A 26,459-nucleotide genomic window follows, 5' to 3' on the forward strand; every position below is an offset into this window, starting at 1 on the left:
ACTTTGGGAGGCCAAGACGGGTGGATCACGAGGTCAGGAGATGGAGACCATCCTGGCTAACCCAGTGAAACCCCGTCTTGGCCTCCCAAAGTGCTGGGATTACAGGCTTGAGCCACCGTGCCCAGCCTGTGATTTTTAGGGTAATTCAATGGGCTTGAAGAACATGCAATGGCCTGGGACAAAGTTTGTTGGGCCTGCAGAGGAGTCAAGGGTTTGTGACAAAAGTCTGTCCTGGTGTGTTGACATACTTCAGTCTTTCCTCCTGCAAAACGAGTTCAGTTAATGAAAACTCAGGGAGGGAACCAGAGGCAATCGTTTCCTTTGGTGTTCTGGACTAAATTTAGGCAGCTAAGGGAACAACTTCATCTTGGGCTTTGGGAAGAACAAAGAATTGACAGACAGGAGTCTGGTGGTGGGTGAGGTCAGAGAGGCCTTGAGGCTTCTTCATCAGTTCAGCATGTCAAAATACATTTTGGGGTATTGGTTTCTGAGCCCCAACACCCAGTTACTGTACTTGAATGCTTCCAGGGATGGGGAATTCACCACTTTAAAGGAAGCTCTTTCGTCTCTCAGTGTGTCTGCTACCTGAGCCTAGAACAGACAGCAGAGTCATGCCAGCTAAATAGAAACTTTCAGGCCCAGCCAGTCGCGATGGCTCACATGTGTAATCCCAGCATTTTGGGAGGCTGAGACCAGCCTGGGCAGCATGGCGAAACCCTGTCTCTATTTAAAACTAAATCCAAACTTGCCCATTTCCTCTGGACACATTCTTTCTGGCTCCTTCCAGCATCTTTTGTAAACCCAGGTGTCACTGTTCTGGTTAAAATCCTTCAGTGGCTCTCCTTTCTTGGGATCTAGCCAGGATCCCTGCCTGGCCTACTGGCCTTGCTGACCTCTGCAACCTCATCTTCTCCATTCTCTACCTGCCCTGCCCCCCAGCCCCTCCTACCCCAAATCTTGCAATTCTCTTACCAGGCCATGCTCTCTCTTGCTCTGACCAACTCCCCTTTTCTCAGAAAATTGCTCATTCTTCAGTTCTCCAGGATCACTTCCCTGACCCCAAGACTAGATTGGGTCCCTTGCTTGCTTATTCATGGTTGTAGCACGCTGGACTTCTCTTTACTAGTACTTGTCAACGCTGAAATTCTCCATTTACTTGAGCAATTAGTTCACTAATGTCTGCTCCTCCACTCGATGGTAAAGTTCAGGCGAGCAGGGCTCCGAGTGTGCTCTCTTTGCCTCTCCAGCACCTAGCAATGTGCCTGGCAAGTATTCACCGGATGGATGGATTACTCACTCCAGGAAGGCGGGCCCCAACCTGCTTGGCTGTGGAGACGCCTGGAAGTGGACCTATCTATCCCTGACCCGGGCCACCTGATATCCCTTAGGATGAGGCGGTGCCCGGGAAACTCCCAGGGCAAGAAGGACACAGCATAGCTCTGACTGGCATCCAGCTGCCAACTGGAAGAGGGCGCTCCGACTCTGTGCTTAGGGACCTCAGTTTTCCCACCGGTTCCCAGCAGGGTCGACCGCGAAGGGCCCTTGCCGCCCTGGGTAGACCCAGGGCATGCGCCACGGGCTGCGGCGGTCTGAGGAGCGGGGAGCCGCTCTGTGCCCCCGCAGGCCGCCGCTCCGGGCGAGGGCGCTCCAGGCTGGTCTTCTGGAGCAGTCGTGCGCTGACGGGGCCCCTCTGGCTGGCAGGTGGTGGCGCAGTGCGCGTCGGGAAGGCGGCGGGCTATCCGGTCCTCGGCTGCGGAGGGCACCATGGTCGGTGGCGAGGCGGCAGCTGCAGTGGAGGAGCTGGTCTCCGGGGTGAGGCAGGCGGCCGACTTCGCGGAGCAGTTCCGCTCCTACTCAGAGAGCGAGAAGCAATGGAAGGCACGCATGGAATTCATCTTGCGCCACCTGCCCGACTACCGCGACCCGCCCGACGGCGGTGGCCGCCTGGACCAGCTGCTGTCCCTCTCCATGGTCTGGGCCAACCATCTCTTCCTAGGCTGCAGGTGCGGACCCCTGCCGGCCGGCTGATCCTGTCCCCTGTCTTCCGACCCTCAAGCCCTCTCCCAGGGCTCACCCCTGACCCGAACCTCTGCCCCAGACTGAACCCGCTCCCAACCTCCATCCGCATTGGCCGGCCCGAAGACTGATTCCCACCCTGAAGGCCCCTTGGAACGATCCTTATCTTTGAGCCTCAGTTTTCTCTTCTGGTAAAAGGGTGGTTATGATGACTGTAATAATTAAAGGGTGAAGAGCTAAACACATGGCGGGTTCAAAAGTTGCTATTGTTATTTGTATTACTACTATCATTAGCTCAAACCATCACCTTTGCAGTGTGCATTCGAAGTCCGTTAGGCCCTGTCACCTACATGGCAAGGCGCAGAGACAGAAACGGAGATCCCCATTTTACAGATGAAAAAGCTTAGGGAGGGAAGTGATATAACTAGGACCATGCAGCTTCTGGCAGGTTTGGTGGATTTTAACCACTAATGACAGGATGTAATCTGTATCCTATGGCTTTTTGTCCTCACTCCACAGCCCACTGGGTCCTAAGTAGGAACCAGCTTCACCTCTCTGCTTTCCCTCTTATGAAAATGACCGATGCCTTTTTGTCAAGGTCCCAAAGCCCACTTCATCCTGGCTGCTGCACCAAAAGGACAAAGGCCCGCTTTTGAAGTGCCTGATAAGGCATTCCCTTCACCCCTCCATGAGGAAGGTGGCAAATCTTGAGACTCCCTATTAGAGAGCCTCCATTTTCCTGAAATTGTGTCAGGAAAATAGGGTGACTTGGTTTGATCTTGGTTTCTACACCTATTATGGTTGCCTAACTCTGGTCATTTGGCCCCTCCAGGCCTAAGCCACTTGGTTTTGCTTCACATATTGGGGTTTATTAGAACAGAATGTAGGGAACCAATGCCAGAGACACTCGTCCCTTTTCCCTGCCTTCTAGGTGCTCCTGGGAAATCCTGGTTTTCCATGGTTAGGCAAATGTCAGAGAATTGGGCAAATAAATAATGTTTTTGTTAGACTGACATTCCATGTACTTAAAAAATAAACAAAAATATTTTGGCCCTCATCCTGTATCTGAGAATATCTGTTGTTGGATGTACAGTGCCTCTGTTCTTCTAAATCTTGAAACATTTGCTTTACTGGTATTTATAAAGTCCACTTCTGTATCTACAAGCAAGAAGTGTTCACAGGACCAGGCGCAGTGTCTCACGCCAGTAATCCCAGCACTTTGGGAGACCAAGGTGGGAAGATCACTTGAGGTCAGGAGTTCGAGACCAGCCTGGCCAACATGGTGAAACCCTGTCTCTACTAAAAATACTAAAATTAGCCGGGCGTGGTGGCACACGCCTGTAATCCCAGCTACTCAGGAGGCTGAGGCAGGAGAATTGCTTGAACCTGGGAGGTGGAGGTTGCAGTGAGCCAAGACCACACCACTGCACTCCAACCTGGGGGATAGAGCAAGACTCCATCTCAAAACCTTGTGCTGAACATGTATAGGTTGGCCCTGCAGTATCAGATCAGTTCTCTGAGAGTTGATTTTATGGTTGAGCAACCTGCAGTTTCTTATTAATTCACAATGACAATTCTTCCGACGTTTTTACCTTATTACTTTTTATTGTGCAGTTACAATAAAGACCTTTTAGACAAGGTGATGGAAATGGCTGATGGGATTGAAGTGGAAGACCTGCCACAATTTACTACCAGAAGTGAGTTAATGAAAAAGGTAAATAGGATTTCCAAGTGTATGTGATGAAATGGTGTAGAGTTAACAGTCCCTGCTTTGATGACACTATATTAGAGTATATTGTTTTTGAGTGCTCTTGTTTACTACCCCAAAGACCTATACCTTTTCATTATTATTTCCCCATAATTGGTATAACCTTTTCAGAAGTAGTTGACAACACATTGTGATGAATTATGCGTTGTTGATGAGGTAACACATAAGCTTAACCTCTTCTGGGTGTTTAGGAACATTGTTTTGAGATTTTTGCTTGATGTTTAAAAAAATGTTGGCTAGAATACTTGTTTCCTACTTGTTAAAAAATCTTGTTGGTAATAGAGTAACTAACTCATCCTTACCCTGGCTGTGAGTGCTGACCTGAGTAGTTTGGCTTCTCTGATTTGCTGATAGGAATGCGGCTGGAGCAATGTCGATACCATAGCTGTTCTCTATCCTGTGGGGTCTGATCTCAGGCGATGGGTTTTTTACAGTGAGTCTTGCCTAGAGTCTTGAATCTGGATGCTGGAGCTGGGCCTATAGAGAGTGTGGCAGAAAGAACCTCAGAGTATGGAGCTGGGCATCCTAGCTATTAATACTTTTCAGAATCACCCCCAATATGTACTTGTTTCACATTTATCTGCTCAGGCAGCAGAATTAATTGCTCGCTTATCTTCCAAAATTCCTTTGGCACTTTATCCAGACCTCTTTTAAAGCAGTTGTGACCTTCAGGGAAGAGATGGTATCTAAAGTTTTATTTAGTCTTTAGTACTCCCAAACCTAGTATACTTATACCCCAGAGAAGGTACTCAGAAAATACTTATAAAATCGACTGAAGCAATAGAGTAAAAAGCTACTGGTCCCTTTTTAGGTCTGCCCTTAGAAACATAGGTAAGCCCATTGCTCTACATTCAGGTCTTGTCTTGGGAGGTGGGGCACATACAGAGGTCCTCTTCCATATAGGTGTCAAGGAACTAGTCAAATCCTCAGTTGCTCCTAAAGTATTTCAGTCCCAAATAGCACACCCCACTTGATTTTCAGGATGGTTTGTTTTTCTTTCTTTTTTTTTTTTTTGAGACGGAGTCTCGCTCTGTCGCCCAGGCTGGAGTGCGGTGGCCGGATCTCAGCTCACTGTAAGCTCCGCCTCCCGGGTTTACGCCATTCTCCTGCCTCAGCCTCCCGAGTAGCTGGGACTACAGGTGCCTGCCACCTCATCTGGCTAGTTTTTTTGTATTTTTTAGTAGAGACGGGGTTTCACCGTGTTAGCCAGGATGGTCTCGATCTCCTGACCTCGTGATCCGCCCGCCTCGGCCTCCCAAAGTGCTGGGATTACAGGCTTGAGCCACCGCGCCTGGCTGTTTTTCTTAAGAAAGTATTCTTTTAGTTTTAATCTGAACCTGGGGAAAAGCTTCAGGTTGGTTTTTGAGATGCTATTATGTTTTTAAAATTGGCTGTTACCTCAACGCAGTACTCCTGACAAAAAATAAATAAATAAGTAAAACCAGCTGTTACAAAGGGGCTACTGTTTTTAGCCAGGGGGCAATGTGAATTGGGAGTTTGTGGCTTTTTGGATCTTCTCATGTAATACTTAAAAACATACTGGGCAGTCCTTGGGTGTCCTACAGTGAGGTTCTTGGGGCCCAGCCAGGGAGGAGCTAGATAGTTTCTGGCTGCTGGAGTATACCTTATGGGGCAGAGGCAGAGGTAGGCAGGGAGTGAGGTGAGCCTTTATTTTAAATTTATTTTTTAGAGAGAGTCTCACTTTGTCACCCAGACTGGATTGCAGCGGCATGATCTCGGCTCACTGCAACCTCTGCCTCCAAGGCTCAAGTGATTCTAGCACCTCAGCCTCCTCAGTAGCTGGGATTACAGCCGGGTACCACCACACCCAGCTAATTTTTGTATTTTTAGTAGAGACGGTTTTGCCATGTTTTCCAGGCTGGTCTTGAACTCCTGGCCTCAAGTGATCTGCCCAGCCTCCCAAAGTGCTAGGATTACAGGCGTGAGCCACTGCATCTGGCCGAGCCTCTATTTTTTAACTGCTTGTGGTAGATTCTTTCCTTTTTGTTTCTAAGAGGTTTTCTGATTTTCCTTTTTTTTTTTTTTTTTTTTTTTGAGACGGAGTTTTGCTCTTGTTGCCCAGGCTGGAGTGCAATGGTTCAGCTCACTGCAACCTCTGTCTCGCAAGTTTAAGTGATCCCTTGCTTCAGCCTCCCGAGTGGCTAGGATTATAGGCACCTGCCACCATGCCCGGCTATTTTTTGTATTTTTAGTAGAGATGGGGTTTCACTATGTTGGCCAAGCTGTTCTCCAACTCCTGACTTCAGTTGATCTGCCCACTTCAGCCTCCCAAAGTGCTGGGATTACAGGCGTGAGCCACCGTGTCTGGAAAGGTTTTCTGATTTTTTTATATCAGTTCTCCATTATACTTCTCTGTCTTATATGTTTTCTGAAAGGTATCTGAACTCCTTCCAGTCATGTTGGGTATTAGAGATCAGAACACCTAATGACATTGGGCTGCAGACCCCAGTAGGAGACTGAGGAGGTTTGGCATGTCCCAAACATTATAGACCAGTGTGAAATGTGTGTGTGTGTGTTTGTTAGGAAGGGTCTTTCTGAAACATCCTAAAGGGGTCTTATACCTAAAAAATGTACAGAGCCCCTGCCCTGGGATGTTCATTCTTGACACTGTCATTGCACAGTGTGAGTCTACAGAGAAGAGTCCTCAGGCATGAAATTATCATCTTGAAACCAGTGCCGCCATCTTACTAATCATTAGCAGTTAGCTATGTGGAAGAAACCTGTACAGAGGCCATACTTCAATAGCATTTTTGAATTGTGTGTTGCAACTTCCTTCAAATAAAACTTACGTTTTTCTAGGTAGCCAGGTTTAACTTTAGTCTGTTGATGCCACTGTAAGTGAAATTCAGCTGATTCTGAAAAGTGAGATACTTCGTGGGTGCATAGAGTTTTGCCAGTTTTGTTTTGTTTCGCAGTTTTGTTTGCATAGAGTTTTGCCAGTTTTGTTTTGTGCCTAGAGTTTTGCCTGTTGCTCAGGCTGGAGTGCAGTGACTTGCTCACAGCTAACTGCAGCCTTGACCTCCCAGGCTCAAGTGATCCTTGAACCTTAGCCTCCCCAGTAGCTGGGACTACAGGCATGCGCCACCATGCTTGGTTAATTTTTGTAGAGACCGGGTTTCGCTGTGTTCCCCAGGCTGGTCTCAAATGATCCAACCGCCTCAGCCTCCCAAAGTGCTGGTGTGAGTCACTGTGCCTGGTGAGTCTTTAAGACTTCTAGATAAGCCCATTCTGGGAACGAGTCATCTGATCTGTGTACCATGACAAATTTGTGTGGTATTGAAGGCTGTCCTCTCTCCATTGAAGGCCACTGGAAAGAGAGCCATGAGGACTTTGCAGCAGTTTTGTCCTTTGCTTGCAGTCTTTGCACACATGATAGAGGATGCTGATAAACATTAGGCAACATTGCCAGCCCATAGACAAAATACTCCTGATGTCCAGCCATACACTTGAAAACGTCTGTTGTTGTTCTGCCCAGAATTGATCTTTAGCTAAAAAATTAGAGTTCAGTTGAGTTTTAAAGCTAGCTACCAAGTGGGAGTAAATTTCCTGGCATTGTTGGTATCTCAAGACAGACAGTGATGATGATTTGGAGGCACAGGCTCTTTAAGATTTTAAAAATACTTTATGGCTATTCTGCAGCTTTGAGGCAAATACAGCTCTGCAATCTGTCCAGCTCTTTTTTTAAGTCTGAGAAAAGAAATGAGCATTGGTTTCTGACAGGTGGGATTTGTTGGACAGTTGCAGTATATAATTTTTTTTTTCTTTTGAAAGGAGATTCAAACACACATACATTGAGTAAACAATCTTGATTATCTAACTGCCATCCTAGGATCCTGCTAGCAGCCTTTGTGGTTGCTCACCTTACCAGTTAATGAGCAATAATTAACAAAGAGCAGCAGCTGACTCAGGAAAGGTGTCATTGCTATGACTGTCAGAGTTGATATTTCCAAGGTAATGTCTTAAGGAGAAAGGAGTGATTGACTAGGAAGCTATCATTACTGACTCAAAGAAGCTGTCAACCTAATTACGTGGTCCGTTTTTTCTGAGAATACTTTTCTCCCAAGAGGGAAAATGGCAGTATGAAAAGTGACTATGAAGGCCAGGCATGGTGGCTCACACCTGTAATCCTAACACTATGGGAGGCCGAGGCAGGCAGATCATGAGGTCAGGAGTTCGAGACCAGCCTGACCAACATGGTGAAACCCCCATCTCTACTAAAAATACAGAATTTAGCTGGGCGTGGTGGTGCGTGCCTGTAATCCCCGCTACTCAAGAGGCTGAGGCAGGAGAATCACTGGAACCTGGGAGGCAAAGGTTGCAGTGAGCTGAGATCGCACCACTGCACTCCAGCCTGGGCAACAGAGCGAGACTCTGTCTCAAAACAAAAAATAATAAATAAAAAGAAAAGTGACTATGAAATTTGAAAGGCCAGGTGCATTGGCTCATGCCTATAATCCCAGCACTTTGGGAGTCTGATGAGGTGGGCGGATCATTTGAGGTTGAGAGTTCAAGATCAGCCTGGCCAACATGATAAAACCCCATCTACTAAAAATACAAAAATTAGCCAGGTGTGAGAGTACATGCCTGTAGTCCCAGTTACTGTGGAAGCTGAGGCAGGAGAATCACTTGAGCCTGGAAGATGGAGGTTGCAGTGAGCCGAGATTGCACCACTGTACTCTAGCCTGGGTGATGGGGTGAGACATTTAAAAAAAAAAAAGAAAGAAAAAGAAATTTCAAAGAAAAGTTAGAAAAACAAGTGTGCCTGCTTTTGTGCATTTTGTCATCTTGGTAAGCTCTGAGGTACTAGAGCTGCCGCTTCCTTGGTGGAAGCAGCTGTGATTCTAAGATGGTGCAAATGTTGGTGAGTATTAAAAAAAAAAAAAAAAAAAAATCAGCCTGGCCTGGTGGCTCTGCCTGTAATCCCAGCACTTTGGAAAGCCGAGGTGGGAGAATTGCTTGAGCCCAGGAGTTCCAGACCAGCCTGGGCAGGATAGTGAGACTTTTGTCGCAACAAAAAATAAAATAAAAACTATCTGGGCATGGTGGCACATGCCTATGGTCCCAGCTACTCGAGAGGCTGAGGTGGGAGGATCACTTGAGCCTGGGAGGTTGAGGCTGCAGTCAGCCATGATCGTACCACTACACTCCAGCTTGGGTGACAGAGTGAGACCCTGTCTCAAAGAAAAGTTAAAAAAAAAATCAGCCTGTCAGATTAGTTAAATCAGAGGTCTTGTTGTACCCCAAGATAAACGCTCTTTGGACAGCTACTTGTCTTTTACTCTTTATCCACTAGAAATAGAAGCCAGAAAAGGTGTGTCTCTTCCCACAGACCAGTCTTGTCTGGAGCTCATCAGTCAGTAGTGGATCACCTGCAAACACCTGTGGAAAAGACGGTATTCACAGCAGCCCAAACCGGCGGCAGCTGTGTGCTTCCATAGCGTTGGTCTGTCCTGTCATTTGAGAGATGGCTTAGGGGATTTTTTCTCTTTGGACTTAAGATGGTTACTTAGGCATTCCCCTAAATGATGAAAGTCTTCTTATAATTTGCTTTTGCTGAGGAATTTTTTTTTTTTTCATCTCAAAAAGACTGACTGGGACCGTGCGCAGTGGCTCACGCCTCTAATCCCAGCACTTTGGGAGGCCATTGTGGGTGGATCATGAGGTCATGAGTTCAAGACCAGCCTGGCCAAGATGGTGAAACCCCGTCTCTACTAAAAACTACAAAAATTAGCCAGGTGCAGTGGCAGGCACCTGTAATCCCAGCTACTTGGGAGGCTGAGGCAGGAGAATTGCTTAGACCCGGGCAGCAGAGGTTGCAGTGAGCCGAGATTGCGCCACTGCACTCCAGCCTGGGTGACAGAGTGAGACTCCATCTCAAAAAAAAAAAAAAAAAAAAAAAAAAAAAAAAAACACTGACTGGTCTACCTAGGAAACAGGTCATACCTTGAAATCTCTGATTACTAAAAAGACTCTCAGATTGATTCACTTGCACTGCTAAATGTTAAGGAAATTCATTCAAATACAAGGTGACAGCCAAAGTGATTTTTTCACACCCTGCTTAAAAGTTGTCTAAAGCCAAGTTTAAATTTACCAGAGGTGCTAGAGAGTACCCAGAAAGAATAGCTCTGCTTCATTTCACCACTATTTGAAGACATGCTTTTACAGTTTCTAATAGTGTGAAATCCAGAAATATATAACCTTCACATCTAAATATCCTGACTCAATGTGAAATGTTGTGAATTACTACCTGAACTGACTGCTTTTAATTTAGAACAATAAGTGTTTGTGTGACTCTGTTTTTAGAACCTTTGACTGCAAAGCATGCCAGGAAAAGTATTTTAAGCATTTCCATTATCACTTTAAATTGTGAACATTTATAGATTGCAAGTGACAAGATAGGAAAATCAAGTTCTGGCTTCCAAATGGATGGTGTGGTCAATGTTTTGCTGAATTTTCTGTATGTTGTAAAATATTAATAATTTCTGAGTATACTTACTGTCTGGATAGTACATAAATATTACATCACTGCTATATTTTAATTTATGAAGATGAATTTGATTCACTGGACTACGTGGTTATATAACTTTTTCTTTTCTTTTTTTCCCAGCATCAAAGCTAAGCCAGAAGATTTATCACATTTTCATCATCAGCTACAGGATTAGAAAGGAGGCTGGGATGAATGTGACATAGACCACAGCAGCTCTCTTAAGACTCCTGGTATTACCAACATAAAGAGGCAGGTGGAATGAGAAGGACTCTGTCTAGATTGGCTTTTTTAACATTCTCATTTTTTCCAGTAGTTATCACTGTAAAAGTATGCATGGATATTTATGTATTTATAAATCATGTACTCTAAGATGAGTTCATCAACATTGTAAAAGCCCTCTTTTCTATTTTCAGTTCTCTCTTTTTTTTTTTTTCTTACCACCAAGATTTCACTCTGTCACCCAGGCGGGAGTACAAAGGTGCAGTATTGGCTCATTGCAGCCTTGAACTCCTGGGCTCATATTTTCAGGTTTTTTTGTTTTTCGTTTTGTTTTTTTGAGACAGAGTTTTGCTCTGTCACCTAGGCAGGAGTGCAGTGGCGCGATATATTTTCAGTTTTTAAATGTCAGAATTTTTGTTTAAAATGCCTTTTTGGGCTGGGCACAGTGGCTCACACCTGTAATAATCCCAGCACTTTGGGAGGCCGAGGTGAGCGGATCACCTGAGGTTAGGAGTTTGAGACCAGCCTGACCAACACGGTGAAACCCCGTCTCTACTAAAAATACAAAAAAAATTAGCTGGGCGTGGTGGCGGACATCTGTAATCCCAGCTACTCACGAGGCTGAGGCAGAAGAATCGCTTAAACCTGGGAGGTAGATGTTGCAGTGAGCCAAAATCGCACCGTTGCACTCCATCCTTGGTGACAAAAGTGAAACACTCTCAAAAAAATAAAAATGATAAAATAAAATGCCTTTTTGTTGTTGATGTAATGGCAGGTAATGAATTTTATAGTTTAGATTTTTCGACAATGTACCTTTAAGTGCAATTCTCTTTTATGGCCTTTTTCTTCCCCCACCAAGGCAAATCATATCCTTTAACTCCTATTTCCACCTGAAATTTATACCATACCTGTACCCAACTACCACACATACTCATCCTTTTTTAAGAAATGAGAATCAAATCATAGACTTGAAGTACCCACCAGCTCATGGAAAGAGGCGGCCTACCAAAAAGCATCTGGCCTTAGTTTAAAAAGCATTGACACAGGATTCCAGGGCTTTGTCTGGTCAGCCAGTTGATTTGTAAATTCTGTCTCCCAGTCTGCTTTTCTGGAGGAAGCCTGAGGCTTGGGTCTTCTAGACTTGAGGAACCACCTTGCACATAGCCTCTTAAGAAATGCTTGTTGCAGTCCTGCTTTGCTCTGAAATTTTGCTGTTAATGTTCCTCAACTAAGTGTCTGTTCTGTACCTCCTCTCTGCTCCTCTTTCTTGTTTAGTCCGCTCCATTAAGTAAATAGGTCTAGGCATAAATACTGGGAGAGGGGCTTCATTTGGGAGGCAGTAGTTTAAGTTTATCACAGGAGGGGTCACTCAACAGTGGTAGGCACTGTGCTTGGTACTAGCGATAGTGGCAAATAAGACGCTGGATCCTGCAGGCCGGGCATGGTGGTTCACGCCTGTAATCCCAGCACTTTGGGAGGCACGGTGGTCAGATCACAAGGTCAGGAGTTTGAGACCAGCCCAGCCAACATGGTGAAACTCCACCTCTACTAAAAATACAAAAATTAGCTGGGTGTGGTGGCATGTGCCTGTAATCCCAGCTACCCAGGAGACTGGGGCAGGCGACTCGCTGGAACCCAGGAGGCAGAGTCTGCAGTGAGCCAAGATTACACCACTGCACTCCAACCTGGGCAACAGAGCAAGACTCCATCTTAAAAAAAAAAAAAAAAAAAAAGCATTTTCTTAGTCTGAGTAGGAAGCTTATGAAAAAAAGAGAAGAAAATGCATTTCCATTGGTTTCTCATAAATTCCATTTCTTTATATGATATGATGCCCTGATAAAATAATAATAGCCTTTCAGGAATGCATGCACTGCATAAAGCAAGTTTAAATTGTGGAATGATTTCCCTTCCATTGCTTTTATTTATTTTTGTTTTTTCAGAGCTGGGGTCTATCACTCTGTCACCCAGGCTGGAGTGCAGTGGTGCAGTCATAGCTCACTGCAGCCTCAGACTACTGGCCTCAAGTGATTCTCTTGCCTCAGCCTCCCAAAGTGCTAAGAATACAGGCAGGAGCTACTAAACCCGGCCTCCTTTAGTTTGTTTTTGAAGACTTCTCTAGTTAATCAAAATCAAGTTTTGTTTCAATTTTCTAATAGGTTTTCTCTCATTGTTTCCTCACTTAAACTGCTTTTCTTCTCGTGTTTTACAATTTCTGTGGCTATCTCACATATAAAATTAACCAGTATTTTAGAATTTCATCCTTTATTTCTGGAATAGAAAATGGCAAAGAAATCTAAATGTTTCCATTTCAGCAATAGTCGTATAGGTAAAATGGCCCACTGTCAGCCTTGAAACAGTACCTCATATCACATAGAAGTTCATATACAGTGTCTTGCTGAAGACTTGGGGTAAAGATACAGTGAGATCATAGGAAGGGACAAGTAATAAATAGGAGGAGAACTTTTTTTTTTTTTTTTAAATCCAAACTACACCTAGAAAACTGCTTTCTGAAACATTCCTTAGTCTGTGGCTCACCTGATAATCTACCTTATCAGGAGGTAAGGATTCTGTCTGAACTCAGGATCCATTTGGATCGGTGGCCTACCTATGGGCAATGAGAGGAATCATATTAACTGTCACTGTCCATCCTCTGATGCTTTGTAGTCTGTAGTAAAATAGGTACTGTCCCATCTAAAAAATGAGAATTGTGTTACCCTAAATGTCAGATAAGTTGGTGTTTCTCAGCTCTCCAGCTCTAAAGAATCTCTGCTGGGTATCCCTTTATGTCTGCAAGGAGACTGTCAGCTTCTGGTACCTAAAACATCTAGTTATGGCTGTCATTCTTAACTAGTTTAGGGATACCTTTCTGTAGGAATAAGAGTAAACACAGATCTTCAGAGGCAAGCGTTTTAGAACTTATTGAAGACTTTTGGTCATATGGAAACTTCAACAAAGAGTGCACCCTTAAAAAAAATCTCTACTGTCACTGGGTATGTGTATCTGCGTGTGTGTGTGTATATACATACATACATACACATACATATATATAATGAAAAGCAAGCCAGGCAAGATTGTTTCTTCCCCAAAGTTCACTCTGTCTGTTCTTTCTTTCTTTTTTTTTAAGTTAGAGACAAGATCTTGGTATGTTGTCCAGGCTAGAATACAATGGCTGTTCACAGGTGCAGTCACAGTGCACTACAGCCTTGACCTTCTGGCCTCAAGCCATCTTCCCACCTCAGCCTCCAGAGTGGCTGGGATTACAGATGCATGCTGCGCACAGCTCACTCTGCCTTTTCTAAAGTTAGGACTCCTGGGGCTAGGTGGTGGTGGTGTTGGTTACCCTTCTGATTTTGGTTTGGAAGGTTTTCACAATGACTGCAGTAGGGTCAGAGTCCTCTGCATGTGGTCCTATCAGTGATGGATGTGGGCCTGAAGCCCTGCTCATCCACACACACTAGACCAAATGAGAAGATAGGGTAAAAAGACTATCATCTGAACAGATTTCTTGGAAATCAAAGAACAGAAAATAAAAATTGAGGCTGGGTGCAAAGGCTCCATGCCTATAATCCCAGCACTTTGGGAGGTGGGAAGATCGCTTGAATCCAGGAGTTCAAGACCAGCCTAGGTAACGTAGTAAGACCCCATCTCTACAAAACAATTTAAAAAAATAGACAGGCACAGTGGTGCACACCTGTATGTAGTTCCAGCTACTTGGGAAGCTGAGGTGGGAGGATTGCTTGAGGCCAGGAGGTTGAGGTTGCAGTGAGCCATGATAGAGCTGCTGTACTCTAGCCTGGCCAATGAGTGAGACCTTGTCTCAGAAAAGAAAGATGGAGAGAGGATGAGTGACATTGACACTATTTAGTCCCTATTCTTACCTACACTAGAGCTAGAGCTTTTTTCCTTGATGTTGTGTCAGACAGGGATGCCTCTTTAGAATATAAACCAGTGGTCCTAACCCAAGTCCTTTCTTTGCCAGCCTCATAGACTAATGAACCAACGAACCCAAAGTATCCTTGAATGTAGCCCCTTCCAGCCTCATTTGCCTTGGAGAATGTTGCTGTTAGGGGTCTGAGGCAGGTCTAGGTCCTCACCTAATATGACAGAGAGGCAATGAACAGTAAAGAGGTCAACCTTGAGCTGTGTGGACCTAGTGACTAAAGTTCTTGCTTTGCTATGAAAGTTGGCACCAAAATCTCATGCTTCTAGGGCTGCATTTTCCATTCCTTCTGACACTTTCATAGTAAGAATGTTGAATTGTCCCTGGTGTGAGCTGGTAGGTAGTCCTTCAAATTGAGTGTTACTTTACCTCAGTGTAGGCATTTGCAAAGTGGGGATGATTCTTACTTCAAACTTTATTGGAGGATTCAGTGGAAAAATGAATGTCTATGAGTACCTGGCACTTAGTAGGCTCTCACTGCTTCATTCCTGCCCTGGTTTCCCTCTAAGCCCAAGGAGGAAAGATAGGAAAGCTTTTCAACTAACTTGGATTTACACAAAACAGGTGCCCACAATCATCCCATGCAACCAGGGTCCAACCCTGCAAAGGGCTGCAAAAGTGGACCTTTTCGGTTTAATTTGTGGCGCAGAGCCCAATAGGCAATCTGGCACCCATTAGATGCTAGGTAAATTGTCAGATACTAGGTGCACTGTCACCCCTGTACTGCTGGATCTAGGAGGTCTGGAGCTTGTGCAGCCTGTGGGTATGCGCCTTTCATTGTGAGCATGGCCTTTGCTCCAGCACTTGCTATGTGGCAGGAGGCTTATCCTGGAGTTTGTTGGTTTTTGTTTTTGTTTTTTTGAGATGGAGTTTTGCTTTTGGTGCCCAGGCTGGAGTTCGGTGGTGCGATCTTGGCTCACTGCAACCTCTGCCTCCTGGTTTCAAGCGATTCTCCTTCCTCAGCCTCCTGAGTAGCTGGGATTACAGGTGCCCGCCACCACACCCAGCTAATTTTTTGTATTTTTAGTAGAGATGGGGTTTCATCATGTTGGCCAGGCTGGTCTCAAACTCCTAACCTCAGGTAATCCACCAGCCTCACCCTCCCAAAGTGCAGGGATTACAGGCGTGAGCCACCACGCCCAGCCTATCCTGGAGTTTTGTCCTACAAACTAGATTCCTTATCACTCTGGCTGTGAATTTTGGGCCCCAGCTCACTACAGAACCCAATTCCCCTTAAATCAGCTATTTTCAACATCTCAGGTGGTAAGACTATGACTCAGATTCCTTCTTTTTGTATTCACCAAATTATCTTTTATGATGATTTTCTACTTTTTCAACAAAAAACAGAACTGCTGTTTAAGCCGGGAGTGGTGGCCCATGCCTGTAATCCTAGCTACTCAGGAGGCTGAGGCACGAGGATTGCTTGAGCCCAGCAGTTTTGAGTTGTATGTATGGTCAACATACGAGACCCTGTCTCTAAATAAATAAATAAGTAACAAACAGCTGAGGTGGCACGTGCCTGTAGTCCCAGCTACTCAGGAGGCTGATGTTGAAACTGCTTGAGCCCAAGGGTTCCAGGCTGTAGTGAGCTGTGATCATGTGACTGCATTCCAGACTGGACAAGAAAGTGAGACCCACTTAAAATGTGCCCAGAAGCTCAGAGCTTGGACCCTAGAGGTCCCCTGTTATTCTACAGGACTCCTGCCAGCAGCCTATGCATACTTGGCCAGCTGTCTGGAAACCAGTTCTCAATCTTTGGCTTTAATAAAATTTCAGTCTTTAGTACTTGTATTGTTATTCTTAGAGCCTAATCCCTGACTTGGTTTTGAGAGGAAGCCATAGTGACTGTAGTCTCAAGCTGCCCTGTGCAAAAGAAGACCAAGCCCCAAAGAATTAATGTAGCAACACCCTGTCTCTACCAAAACAAACAAACAAACAAAAACTGTCTAAGCACTAAGACAGGAACTTTTTCCTATAGATTAGTTTATCAAACTCGCCACCTCCAAGCCCTGGTATTGCCCTGGCTGGCTTGCAGAAGGTTGTCTTTATTCTAAAGGCAACTTTCCAGCTGATGTTCCAGGGTTTCCACCTCAAACCACAACCTTATGGCCCATACAGGAATACTCCTATGACCAAAGATCTCTGCTACACAGCAAGGTTGCCAGTTTAGCTTTTCTTTGGAGTGCTATTTCTCATCTGTAGCTGAAACTAATAACACGGGCTGAAGTCTCTGGACTTCACCCCGTTGTCTGCCCAGTGTGGTCATTAGGCCAAGCAAAAGCATCTTTTTCTATAGGAAGGGGAAAATCTCCCTCAGATTTAAAATGAGGTTAACAGCTAAGCAACTTCCTGTTGTTTTCTTTGTACTAACATCAACACAAAAACATAAAATTTCCAATTCAATCTTATACAATGACTTTATACAGGGACTAGCCAAAGAACTTCAAACCTTTCTGTTTGATATTCTCTTGTTCAGGAGTGCTGCTAGTCCAGCACTCCTGTACTGGTGGGTTATGGTATTGGCAAAAGATCTTGTTTGTAAAGGGGAAAAGGAAGAGGGCAATATATCCCTTGGGCTTCAGAAATAAAGCACTAAAACCAACCTTTTGCTCTTTATTTGAGATGGAGTCTTGCTCTATCACCCAGGCTGGAATGCAATGGTGCAATCTCAGCTCACTGCAACCTCCGCCTCCAGGGTTCAAGCAATTCTCCTGCCTCAGCCTCCTGAGTAGCTGGGATTACAGGCGCCCTCCACCACCCCTGGCTAATTTTTTATTTTAGTAGGGACAGGGTTTCGCCACATTGACCAGGCTGGTCTCCAATACCTGACCGCACGTGATCCACCTGCCTCGGCCTTCCAAAGTGCTGGGATTACAGACGTGAGCCTCGGCACCCAGTCCCCTTTGCTCTTAGGGGGATTTGCCTCAAGTGCTTTTATGTTTGCATTTTGGCAGTCTTAAAGACACAGTAGAGAACAACTCCTGCATTCCAGAAGAATGACTAAATTGTTCAGGTTGATGGAACCCTAGGGGATCTTTTCAGAGGGGATCTTTTCAGAGACAGGCTTCGATTCCCTTTACAGGAGTTCCCAGCCCAGTGGCACTTTATGAATCTGTCTTCCAAATAAGACTTCAGAGGAGCCAACCTCCCCTAAAAGACTACAGAGGTATCATACTTGTAACCAAGACTGTTACTATTATATAAAGACTTTCTCTAATTGGCTTAAAGGTTACTTTGCTTTCTCCAGGCAGAGCCCACTCTGTTATATATTAGAGTCTTCCCAAATATATTAATCCAGAAGTCACTGATAAACAAAAGCAACATGTGGCCAAGCTTTAGCATTTACTTCCTGAAAGTTATTTCATATGCAAGTTTCTCACGCAAGTCTGAATCTTCCATATGGCAAAGAGAACTCTGGAGCCCAAGTTCTTCCAGGGTTCTTGATTTCAGCCATCAACTAATGTTGAGCTGTGGAGCAGTCAGATAACCAACAAGGTTTGTAATGGGCACAGCTCATTCATCTTTTTGGCTCAACTAAAAATTCCTAGGCCATCCTGTGAACACAAGCAGCACTGAAACCTCAAGATATTTCTGACAAAATTGTTTTAAAAAGCTGTAGTGATGGTGAGGAGAATTCATTGAAGGAAGAATGGCACACATTTAATTGTGTCTTCTTTGTTCAAACAATAAAGTCCTTTCAACAATAAAATTTAGTTTCTAATATCTTTACTGTCATATACTAGAATGACTGATGACAACTAATCTTTCCTCCATCTGGTAACAGTTCATTCCCCCCGTAACTAGATGGGAACTAAAGTAATAGAGCTACCATCTTGGCATAAGGCCTCTGTCCTACGGATAATTTCATTTACCGTGAATAGCTTTGCAACTATTCACTTTTCTATTTAAAAACATGATTCTCACATAACTCAGATTCCACTTGGACTCTACATTGTTGAATGCAATGGAAAAGAACTGTCATAAATACCATCAAGACTACAAAGTTATGATCCCTACTTCTTAAAACCTGGGAGAACTGAAATATGAAACACCTTAGACGTAACTCTGAAGTATACTATGATCCTCAGGGTTATCTCTTAAAGAATACTAAATGAATAAACTAAGTAGGCAGTTAACTTTGTTTAATGAGCATTAAACAGACTGTTACTAATACCACACCTTTAATAACTTACTTCTCTGCTATCTTCCACCTACATGAGTGAATCTAGAGCTGTGGAGCAGTCAGATAATCAACAAGGTTTGTAATGGGCACAGCTCATTCATCTTTTTGGCTCAACTAAAAATTCCTGGGCCATCCTGTGAACACAAGAAGCATGGAAAGTTATTCATATTAATGAAACTTGGTGTGTGGGGTGGGGGGTTGTGGAGGAGAGAAATCCTACAGACTCAAGGATATTTCCAGGAAGGGGAAAAATGTGGCTTATTGATAAGTCAGTCCTTTATATAGAAACCAGAAAGTGTTCCTAAAATCAGTGGAAAACGGTAGTCAAGAAAGCCCTTTCAGCTGAGTGCAGTGGCTCATGCCTGTAATCCCAGTGCTTTGGGAGGCCGAGACAGGATGATCAGTTGAGCCCAGGACTTTGAGACCAGCCTGGCCAACATAGTGAGACACTGTCTCTACAAAAGTAAAAAAATTAGTTGGGTGTGGTGGCATGCACCTGTAGTCTCAGCTGCTCAGGAGGTTGAGGTGGTAGGACAGCTTAAGCCTGGGAGGTTGAGACTGCAGTGAGCTGCCTGGAGTCACTGCACTCCAGCCTGGGAAACAGAGCAAGACCCTGTCTTGGAAAAAAAAAGGAAACCTTTTCACTAGAGTAGACACAAGTCTGTATAAAACTAAATCAAAGTATTTCCACAAATTGGGATGAATGTTGAAGCTCTATAGAATTTCTTTTTTTGTTGTTGTTTTTTTTTTTTTTGAGACGGAGTCTTGCTCTGTCGCCCGGGCTGGAGTGCAATGGCCGGATCTCAGCTCACTGCAAGCTCCGCCTCCCGGGTTTACGCCATTCTGCTGCCTCAGCCTCCCGAGTATCTGGGACTACAGGCGCCCGCCACCTCGCCCGGCTAGTTTTTTGTATTTTTTAGTAGAGACGGGGTTTCACCGTGTTAGCCAGAGTGGTCTCGATCTCCTGACCTCATGATCCGCCCGTCTCGGCCTCCCAAAGTGCTGGGATTACAGGCTTGAGCCACCGCGCCCGGCCTGTATTTTTTTTTTTAGTAGAGACGGGGTTTCATCGTTTTAGCCAGGATGGTCTCGATCTCCTGACCTTGTGATCCGCCCATCTCAGCCTTCCAAAGTGCTGGGATTACAGGCTTGAGCCACTGCGCCCGGCTCGCTCTATAGAATTTCTAAAACCAATCTCAACCTCTGAAAAGATAGCACATTTCTGGATAAGACCATATAGGGTTCAAATCCTAGTTCTATAACTTACTGGCTGGTTGATCTTGAGCAAGTCACTTCATCTATCTGTGCCTAGTTTCATCATCATTTTTATTGTTTTTTTTTTTGAGCCGGAGTCTTGCTGTTGCCTAGGCTGAAGTGCGGTGGTGAGGTCTCGGCTCACTGCAACCTCTGCCTCCCAGGTTCAAGTGATTCTCCTGCCTCAGCCTCCCGAGTAGCTGGGATTACAGGCACATGCCACCATGCCTGGGTAATTTTTGTATTATTAGTAGAGATGGGGTTTCACCATGTTGGCCGGGCTGGTCTTGAACTCCTGACCTGAGGTGATCGGCCCACCTCAGCCTGCCAAAGTGCTGGGATTACAGGTGTGAGCCACCATATTTGTGAATTTGAAATGAAATAATGTATGTTAAAAGTGCTTAGAACAGTGCCTTTCACAGATTATTCTGTGCTAGGGGTATTGTTACAGGGAATTGCACCACACATGCATTTAAACTTTTTAACATCTGAATCCATCAATATAACTTTGTACCAACATAAATAAATGTATTTTAGTTCTAGCCCTAGCATACATTTATGAAACTGACCTAGAGTTTAAAGTAAACACTTTGTACAACTCAACCTTGTGAATCGAAGGTTTATATCTGCTACTTAACCAAAGAAATAGGAATCTGTTCCAAGGCTGCAGAAAAAAGTGAGGATTGAAAAAAGCATATAGATTGAACCTTCTTAAGGATTTTCTCGAAAAGGAATGTGGACGCTATGAGTTTTATGCATGAGTTGAATTTTGTTGGTTAGAACTCACTGACCTCCCTGCAAAGTAACTTCTTTATAATAATCTACCAATACTTGAAATGTTCCTGTTTTAAACTGGGAAAGGCAAAAACAGGTCAAGAATAAAAATCGATGTTGAAGTAGTAACCAGATAGCATTTAATGAAATAAGAGGGGAGACCCTCATGGCTACTGTATATTTAATCTAGGAGTTACTGGAGTGAATGTCTACAATTTGTTTTGGAGCTAAACTATAAAAGCACCACACAATTAAAGCATCTTTTTGGGAGCCACGATTCCAGTGAGTGAATTCCCATTGGTATCAAAGTTCCCTAAGATCATACACTTACCCCAGAATTTGCCAAGTAATAGCTTTTATTTTTTAAGACAGGGTATTGCTCTGTCACCCAGGCTGGAGTGCAATGGCATAATCACAGCTCACTGCAGCCTCAACCTCCTAGGCACAAGCTATTCTGCCACTTCAGCCTCCTAAGTAGCTGTGACTACAGGCAAGCGCCACTATGCTCAATTGATTTTATAAAAATTTAAAGTAGAGACAAAGTCTTATTATGTTGCCCTGGCTGGTCTGGAAGTCCTGGCCTCAAAGTGATCCTCCCGCCTTTGTCTCCCAAAGTGCTGGGATTACAAGTGGGAGCCACCTGGCCCAGCCCATAATCATTTATCCAATCAATGTTAAACATTGCATAATGAATAGAAGCTGCAGATATTGCCATACTGTAACCCAATCTTATGGATATGACAAGAAACTCTTGGGGTTACTGAAATAGCTGTTTTATCTACTAGAGAGACTACACAGGTGGTTCAACAGAATTTACTTGTATATTTTCCATTTTCTATACTATTTGAAGGCATAGGATAGTTTTGTATTAGCTTTCTACAATACTGTGTTTTAAATTTATCCAGTAAACTAAGATGCAGTACAACTTTTATACAACTCAGGAGATTAAAAAGAAAAAAAAAATCTCCACAAGAAGAAGCAACTCAGCAGGCCCTGGCATTAAAACATTTCCCAGAATAAACAGATATGCATTGCATTAAAAGTAATTTTCAAATATTTAAGTTACACCAAGATTTCCCTCCAAGATGTGCCTTTCTCAAACCAATGCAATCAATTCATTGCTAATACTGGGGCATGAATTTTTGGCAAATGTTTATGGTTTTACTTTCTTCATTAATCAAAAATTTTTAAAAGTGCTACCAAGCAGCAAAACAAGTCGCATCAGTTCTCTGCTCGTGGCAGAAGTGCCAACTGTGAAACCACAAAAGGTACAGTTTTAACAGTAAGTAATGCATGAAGAAACTGTAACAAATGGCCTAAATACAGAGTTGGACAGAACCAAACCAGTTATGTCTAGAATTACTCAATTGAAACTAATATAGGTACATTAAAAATAAAGTTGGAGATTGTAATTGCCATTTAGAATCAAATTTGAAGACTTCCTTGATAAAATGTAAGAATGTTCTTTTGAAATTGTAAATGAAACTATCAATAGATGGAGAGCTAGAGACTTATTAACCCCTCCTACACACATAAGGAAATAAGTGACAAAGTCTCTTGCACTGAAGTTATGTATTTTAACAGCTTTACATGTAATATTCATATATAAAAAACTTTTAAGTGCTTTTCTCCAATTTAAAAATCTAAAGAATTCAAAAATAAGGCATTCAATATTTGAAAAAAGTACAGATTTACAAAATGTGTATATTCTGTCATGAAAACTCCACACCAACATTATACACTTGGAAAAAAATACAAACAGGATATATTACAAATTTATGCAGCAATAACTTAGTTCACACCATGCAATAAAAAGTACATTAATCAAGACACACAAGCTTTTGTAGGTTCTAAACTGAAGGACTTTTTTCTTTTTTTTCTGCAGAATCCTTAAAACCTGTGGCACTTAAAATTTGTTAGCCTTTCTACTGAGAGGTAAATTATACACAACAATGATGAAAAAGATTAACAGACCAGTTGTCTATTATGAATCATTCCAGCTTTGTTCAACAATGGCCGAAACTCTTTTCTCATATTCTCGTTTGTTTTCCTGATAAAGCTGTGCTGCCTGGCTATTGGCTGGACTGTTAGGATTCGGTTCATCCAGCAGAGACTAGGAGGAAAGAAAAGAAAAAACAGATTTGCTTAGTTATTCTTTATACTAACAGGGGTCAGATATGGAATATATTACAGAGAAGTTATACAAAACAATAAAGTACTTCAGAGATTAACATGTCATATAATTTTGGGTCTAAATACTTTTAGAAATGATTTGATAAATACTATGAGGTTTCCTGCTGCTAAGGAACTTAAGCTTCGGAAATAATGTTCTCAATTGCCAAGACCTACAAATTTCGGCTGGGTACAGTGGCTTGCGCCTGTTATCCTAACACTTTGGGAGGCCGAGGCAGGAGGATCCCTTGAGCCCAGCAGTTCAAGATCAGCCTGGGCAAAATAGGGAAACCCTGTTTCTATTTAAAAAGAAAAAGAGGTCAGGTGTGGTGGCTCATGCCTGTAATCCCAGCACTGTAGGAGGCCGAGGTGGGCAGATCACCTGAGGTAGGGAGTTCGAGACCAGCCTGACCAACATGAAGAAAACCCCGTAATTTCTAAAAATACAAAATTAGCCAGGTGTGGTGGCGTATGCTTGTAATCCCAGCTACTCAGGAGGCTGAGGCAGGAGAATTGCTTGAACCCGGGAGACAGAGGTAGTGGTGAGACGAGACTGCGCCATTGCACTGCAGCCTGGGCAACAAGGGTGAAATTCCGTCTCAAAAAAAAAAAAAAAGAAAAAAATACCTATAATTTCAAATAAATCAGAAAAGAATATTCTTAAGCATATTGAGATTTTCTCATTAAACCAAGGAAATGAACAGCTTAATTTGGTTAAGATATAATATCAATAAATCTGTCAGTATCCAACATTTTCCAAGGTTAAACTCTACTACTGCAGTTACTTTGCAAATGTCTGATAGTAAAAGTTGGGGGATAAGTCTTATTTCCTTTAATCAACAAAACATATACATTTAGCAGGAAAAGAGTGAGATAGGAAGGTTGAAAAACAATGCTTGTAAGATAACCAGAATTGGCCTGGCACAGTAGCTCACGCCTGTAATCCCAACACTTTGGGAGGCTGAGGTGGGCGGATCATGAGGTTGGATCGAGACCATCCTGGCTAACACTGTGAAACACCATCTCTACTAAAAATACAAAAAACTTAGCTGGGCGTGGTGGCATATGCCTGTAGTCCCAGCTACTCAGGAGGCTGAGGCAGGAGAATCACTTGAACCTGGGAGGCAGAGGTTGCAGTGAGCCAAGATTGAGCCATTGCACTCCAGCCTGGGCAACAGAGCAAGACTCTGTCTCAAAAAAAAAAAAAAAAAAGACCAGAATTAAAGAAGTGTGACAGAAAAAACTTTAAAAAGAACATCACAAACCAACATATTATTTCTGCTCCTCTCAAATCCACAAAACCAAAACACCCCTCACTCCACCCCTCCTAAATTTTCATTCAAAGATCTATTCTGAAATATTCTGCCAGACTGCTTTGGCAAATGGTTACATTAATTTTCCTTTCTTTTTTTAAAACAGAATTTCTTGGATGGGGTAACACATTCAATGCTTATCTGCACTTGGCAGTTTCTTTAGGTTCCTATGGTTTTTCCAAGCCATTTTTTTCTTTTCCACAACCGTTGGCTATGCTTCACGGACACAAATTAGGTCTGACCTGTGAGAACATATAACTTACACAATCAGGAAAGGGACTGCAGACTGGATCCCATGTAGGCACTACTGAAAGAGAAGTTAGCTGAAAAGCATGGATTCTTGTCCAAGCTCTGCCATTGGTTACCTGTGTGCTAAGCAGGTTACAGTGCTCCTAAAGGAGCTGACTGTATCCTACAGAATACTGACAAATTATAATATATCCTAACACACACTTACCTGAATTGAAGTTAAGATAGAAGATACATCGTATGTTGGACTCCATCGATTCTGAAGGATATCTAAACATATGCTACCATCAGCATACACTGCAAAGACAACACTAAAATTGGTTACACATTCACTTTGTCATATCTAACAGTTAAGAGAAATCTTTACCACAAACAGAATGCTTGGCTTAGACGTTTTAAATATTAGGTAATAACTAAATTCTTCTGTATCAAAGGAAAACCTGTCTTAAAACTAAGGTCTCTTATTCTGTACCTGCTACAGTTTGAATGTTCCCTCCAAAACTCATGTTGAAATGTAATTGCTGGAGGCTGGGCGTGGTGGCTCATGCCGGTAATCCCAGCACTTTGGGAGGGTGAGGCGGGTGGATCACCTGAGGTCAGGAGTTTGAGACCAACCTGGCCAACATGGTGAAACCCCGTCTCTACTAAAATTATAAAAATTAGCCAGGCATGGTGGTGCATGCCTGTAATCCCAGCTACTTGGGAGGCTGAGGTAGGAGAATCGCTTGAACTCAGGAGGCAGAGGTTGCAGTGAGCCGAGATCACACCACTGCACTCCAGCCTGGATGACAGGGTAAGACTCTGTCTCAAAAAAATAAAAATAAAAAAAATTAAGTGAAAAAAAAAAAAAAGAAATTTAATTGCCACTGTAACACTGTTGAGAAGTGGGACCTTTAAGAAGTGCTTAGGTCATGAGCGCTGATGGCAGGAGTGGACTCCAGATAAAAGGATGAGTCTGGCACTATTTCTCATGTCTTGTATGCTCACTTGTGATTCTGCCTTCCACCATGGGATGTCACAGCACCAAGGACCTTGCTTAGGTGTCGGTGCCATGCTCTTGGACTTCCCAGTCTCCAGAACCATGAGCCAAACAAACTACTATTGTTTACAAATTATCAGTCCCTGCTATTCTGTTGTAGCAGAAAATGAACTAAGATTCATTTTCATGTTCTTTCACAGCATGTTATGATCAGGAGGCTTTGAGTTAAATTTCTTCAACACACATGATTTAGCAATCTATTTAAATTCCATATTTCTAAATATTCTTAAAGCTTTTAAAAAACTGCTTGGCCGGGCGCGGTGGCTCAAGCCTGTAATCCCAGCACTTTGGGAGGCCGAGACGGGCGGATCACGAGGTCAGGAGATCAAGACCATCCTGGCTAACATGGTGAAACCCCGTCTCTACTAAAAATACAAAAAAAACTAGCCGGGCAAGGTGGCGGGCGCCTGTAGTCCCAGCTACTCTGGAGGCTGAGGTAGGAGAATGGCGTAAACCCGGGAGGCAGAGCTTGCAGTGAGCTGAGATCCGGCCACTGCACTCCAGCCCGGGCGACAGAGCTAGACTCCGTCTCAAAAAAAAAAAAAAAAAAAAAAAAAAACTGCTTATTTTTGACATAGCAATTATACTCTTAGAAATTAAGGAAATAAACATAGATATGCATGAAGATTGACTTACAGGTTGTTCACTATACTACTACTTATAAGAGTAGAAGGCCAGGTGCACTGGCTCACGCCTGTAATCCCAGCACTTTGGGAGGCCGAGGCGGGTGGATCATGAGGTCACGAGTTCGAGACCAGCCTGGCCAGCATGGTGAAACCCCGTCTCTACTACAAATACAAAAATTAGCCAGGCATGGTAGTGCACGCCTATAGTCCCAGCTACTCAGGAGGCTGAGGCAGGAGAACTGCTTGAACCCAGGAGGCAGAGGTTGCAGTGAGCCGAGATCGTCCCACTGCACTCCAGCCTGGGCAACAGAGCAAGACTCTCTCAAAAAAAAAAAAAAAAAGTGAAAAACTGAAAACTACTTTGTGGTCCATAAAAGAGGGAACTGGCTAAATAAACA

At 43.6% G+C, this 26,459-nt stretch overlaps 2 protein-coding genes across 3 annotated transcripts in view; one reads left to right on the top strand and one right to left on the bottom strand.

Annotated features, from left to right (window-relative positions):
- Positions 1–1,698: 1,698 nt before the first annotated feature.
- On the top strand, positions 1,699–11,239 carry CDKN2AIPNL (CDKN2A interacting protein N-terminal like). Of its 2 annotated transcripts, none has more exons than XM_023195945.2 (3): positions 1,699–2,003; positions 3,631–3,730; positions 10,413–11,239. In XM_023195945.2, exons 1-3 carry the CDS (start codon positions 1,765–1,767, stop codon positions 10,422–10,424), a joined length of 351 nt encoding a protein of 116 aa, XP_023051713.1. In that variant the 5' UTR covers positions 1,699–1,764; the 3' UTR covers positions 10,425–11,239. The 2 variants fall into 2 exon arrangements, with proteins under 2 accessions (XP_023051713.1, XP_023051710.1); XM_023195942.2 differs by having other exon boundaries at positions 3,631–3,713; positions 10,413–10,749.
- Positions 11,240–21,474: 10,235 nt separating this feature from the next.
- UBE2B (ubiquitin conjugating enzyme E2 B) overlaps positions 21,475–26,459 on the bottom strand; it is a 20,339-nt gene continuing 15,354 nt past the window's right edge. The window contains exons 5-6 of the mRNA XM_023196017.2: positions 24,605–24,693; positions 21,475–22,775 (exon numbers count right to left, since the gene is read on the bottom strand). Of these exons, the coding sequence (XP_023051785.1) occupies positions 22,647–22,775; positions 24,605–24,693 (218 nt within the window). The 3' untranslated portion in view covers positions 21,475–22,646. The remainder of the gene's footprint in view (positions 22,776–24,604; positions 24,694–26,459) is intronic.

The sequence above is a fragment of the Piliocolobus tephrosceles genome, chromosome 4 (assembly GCF_002776525.5).
Source record: "Piliocolobus tephrosceles isolate RC106 chromosome 4, ASM277652v3, whole genome shotgun sequence".
Lineage (NCBI taxonomy): Eukaryota > Metazoa > Chordata > Mammalia > Primates > Cercopithecidae > Piliocolobus > Piliocolobus tephrosceles.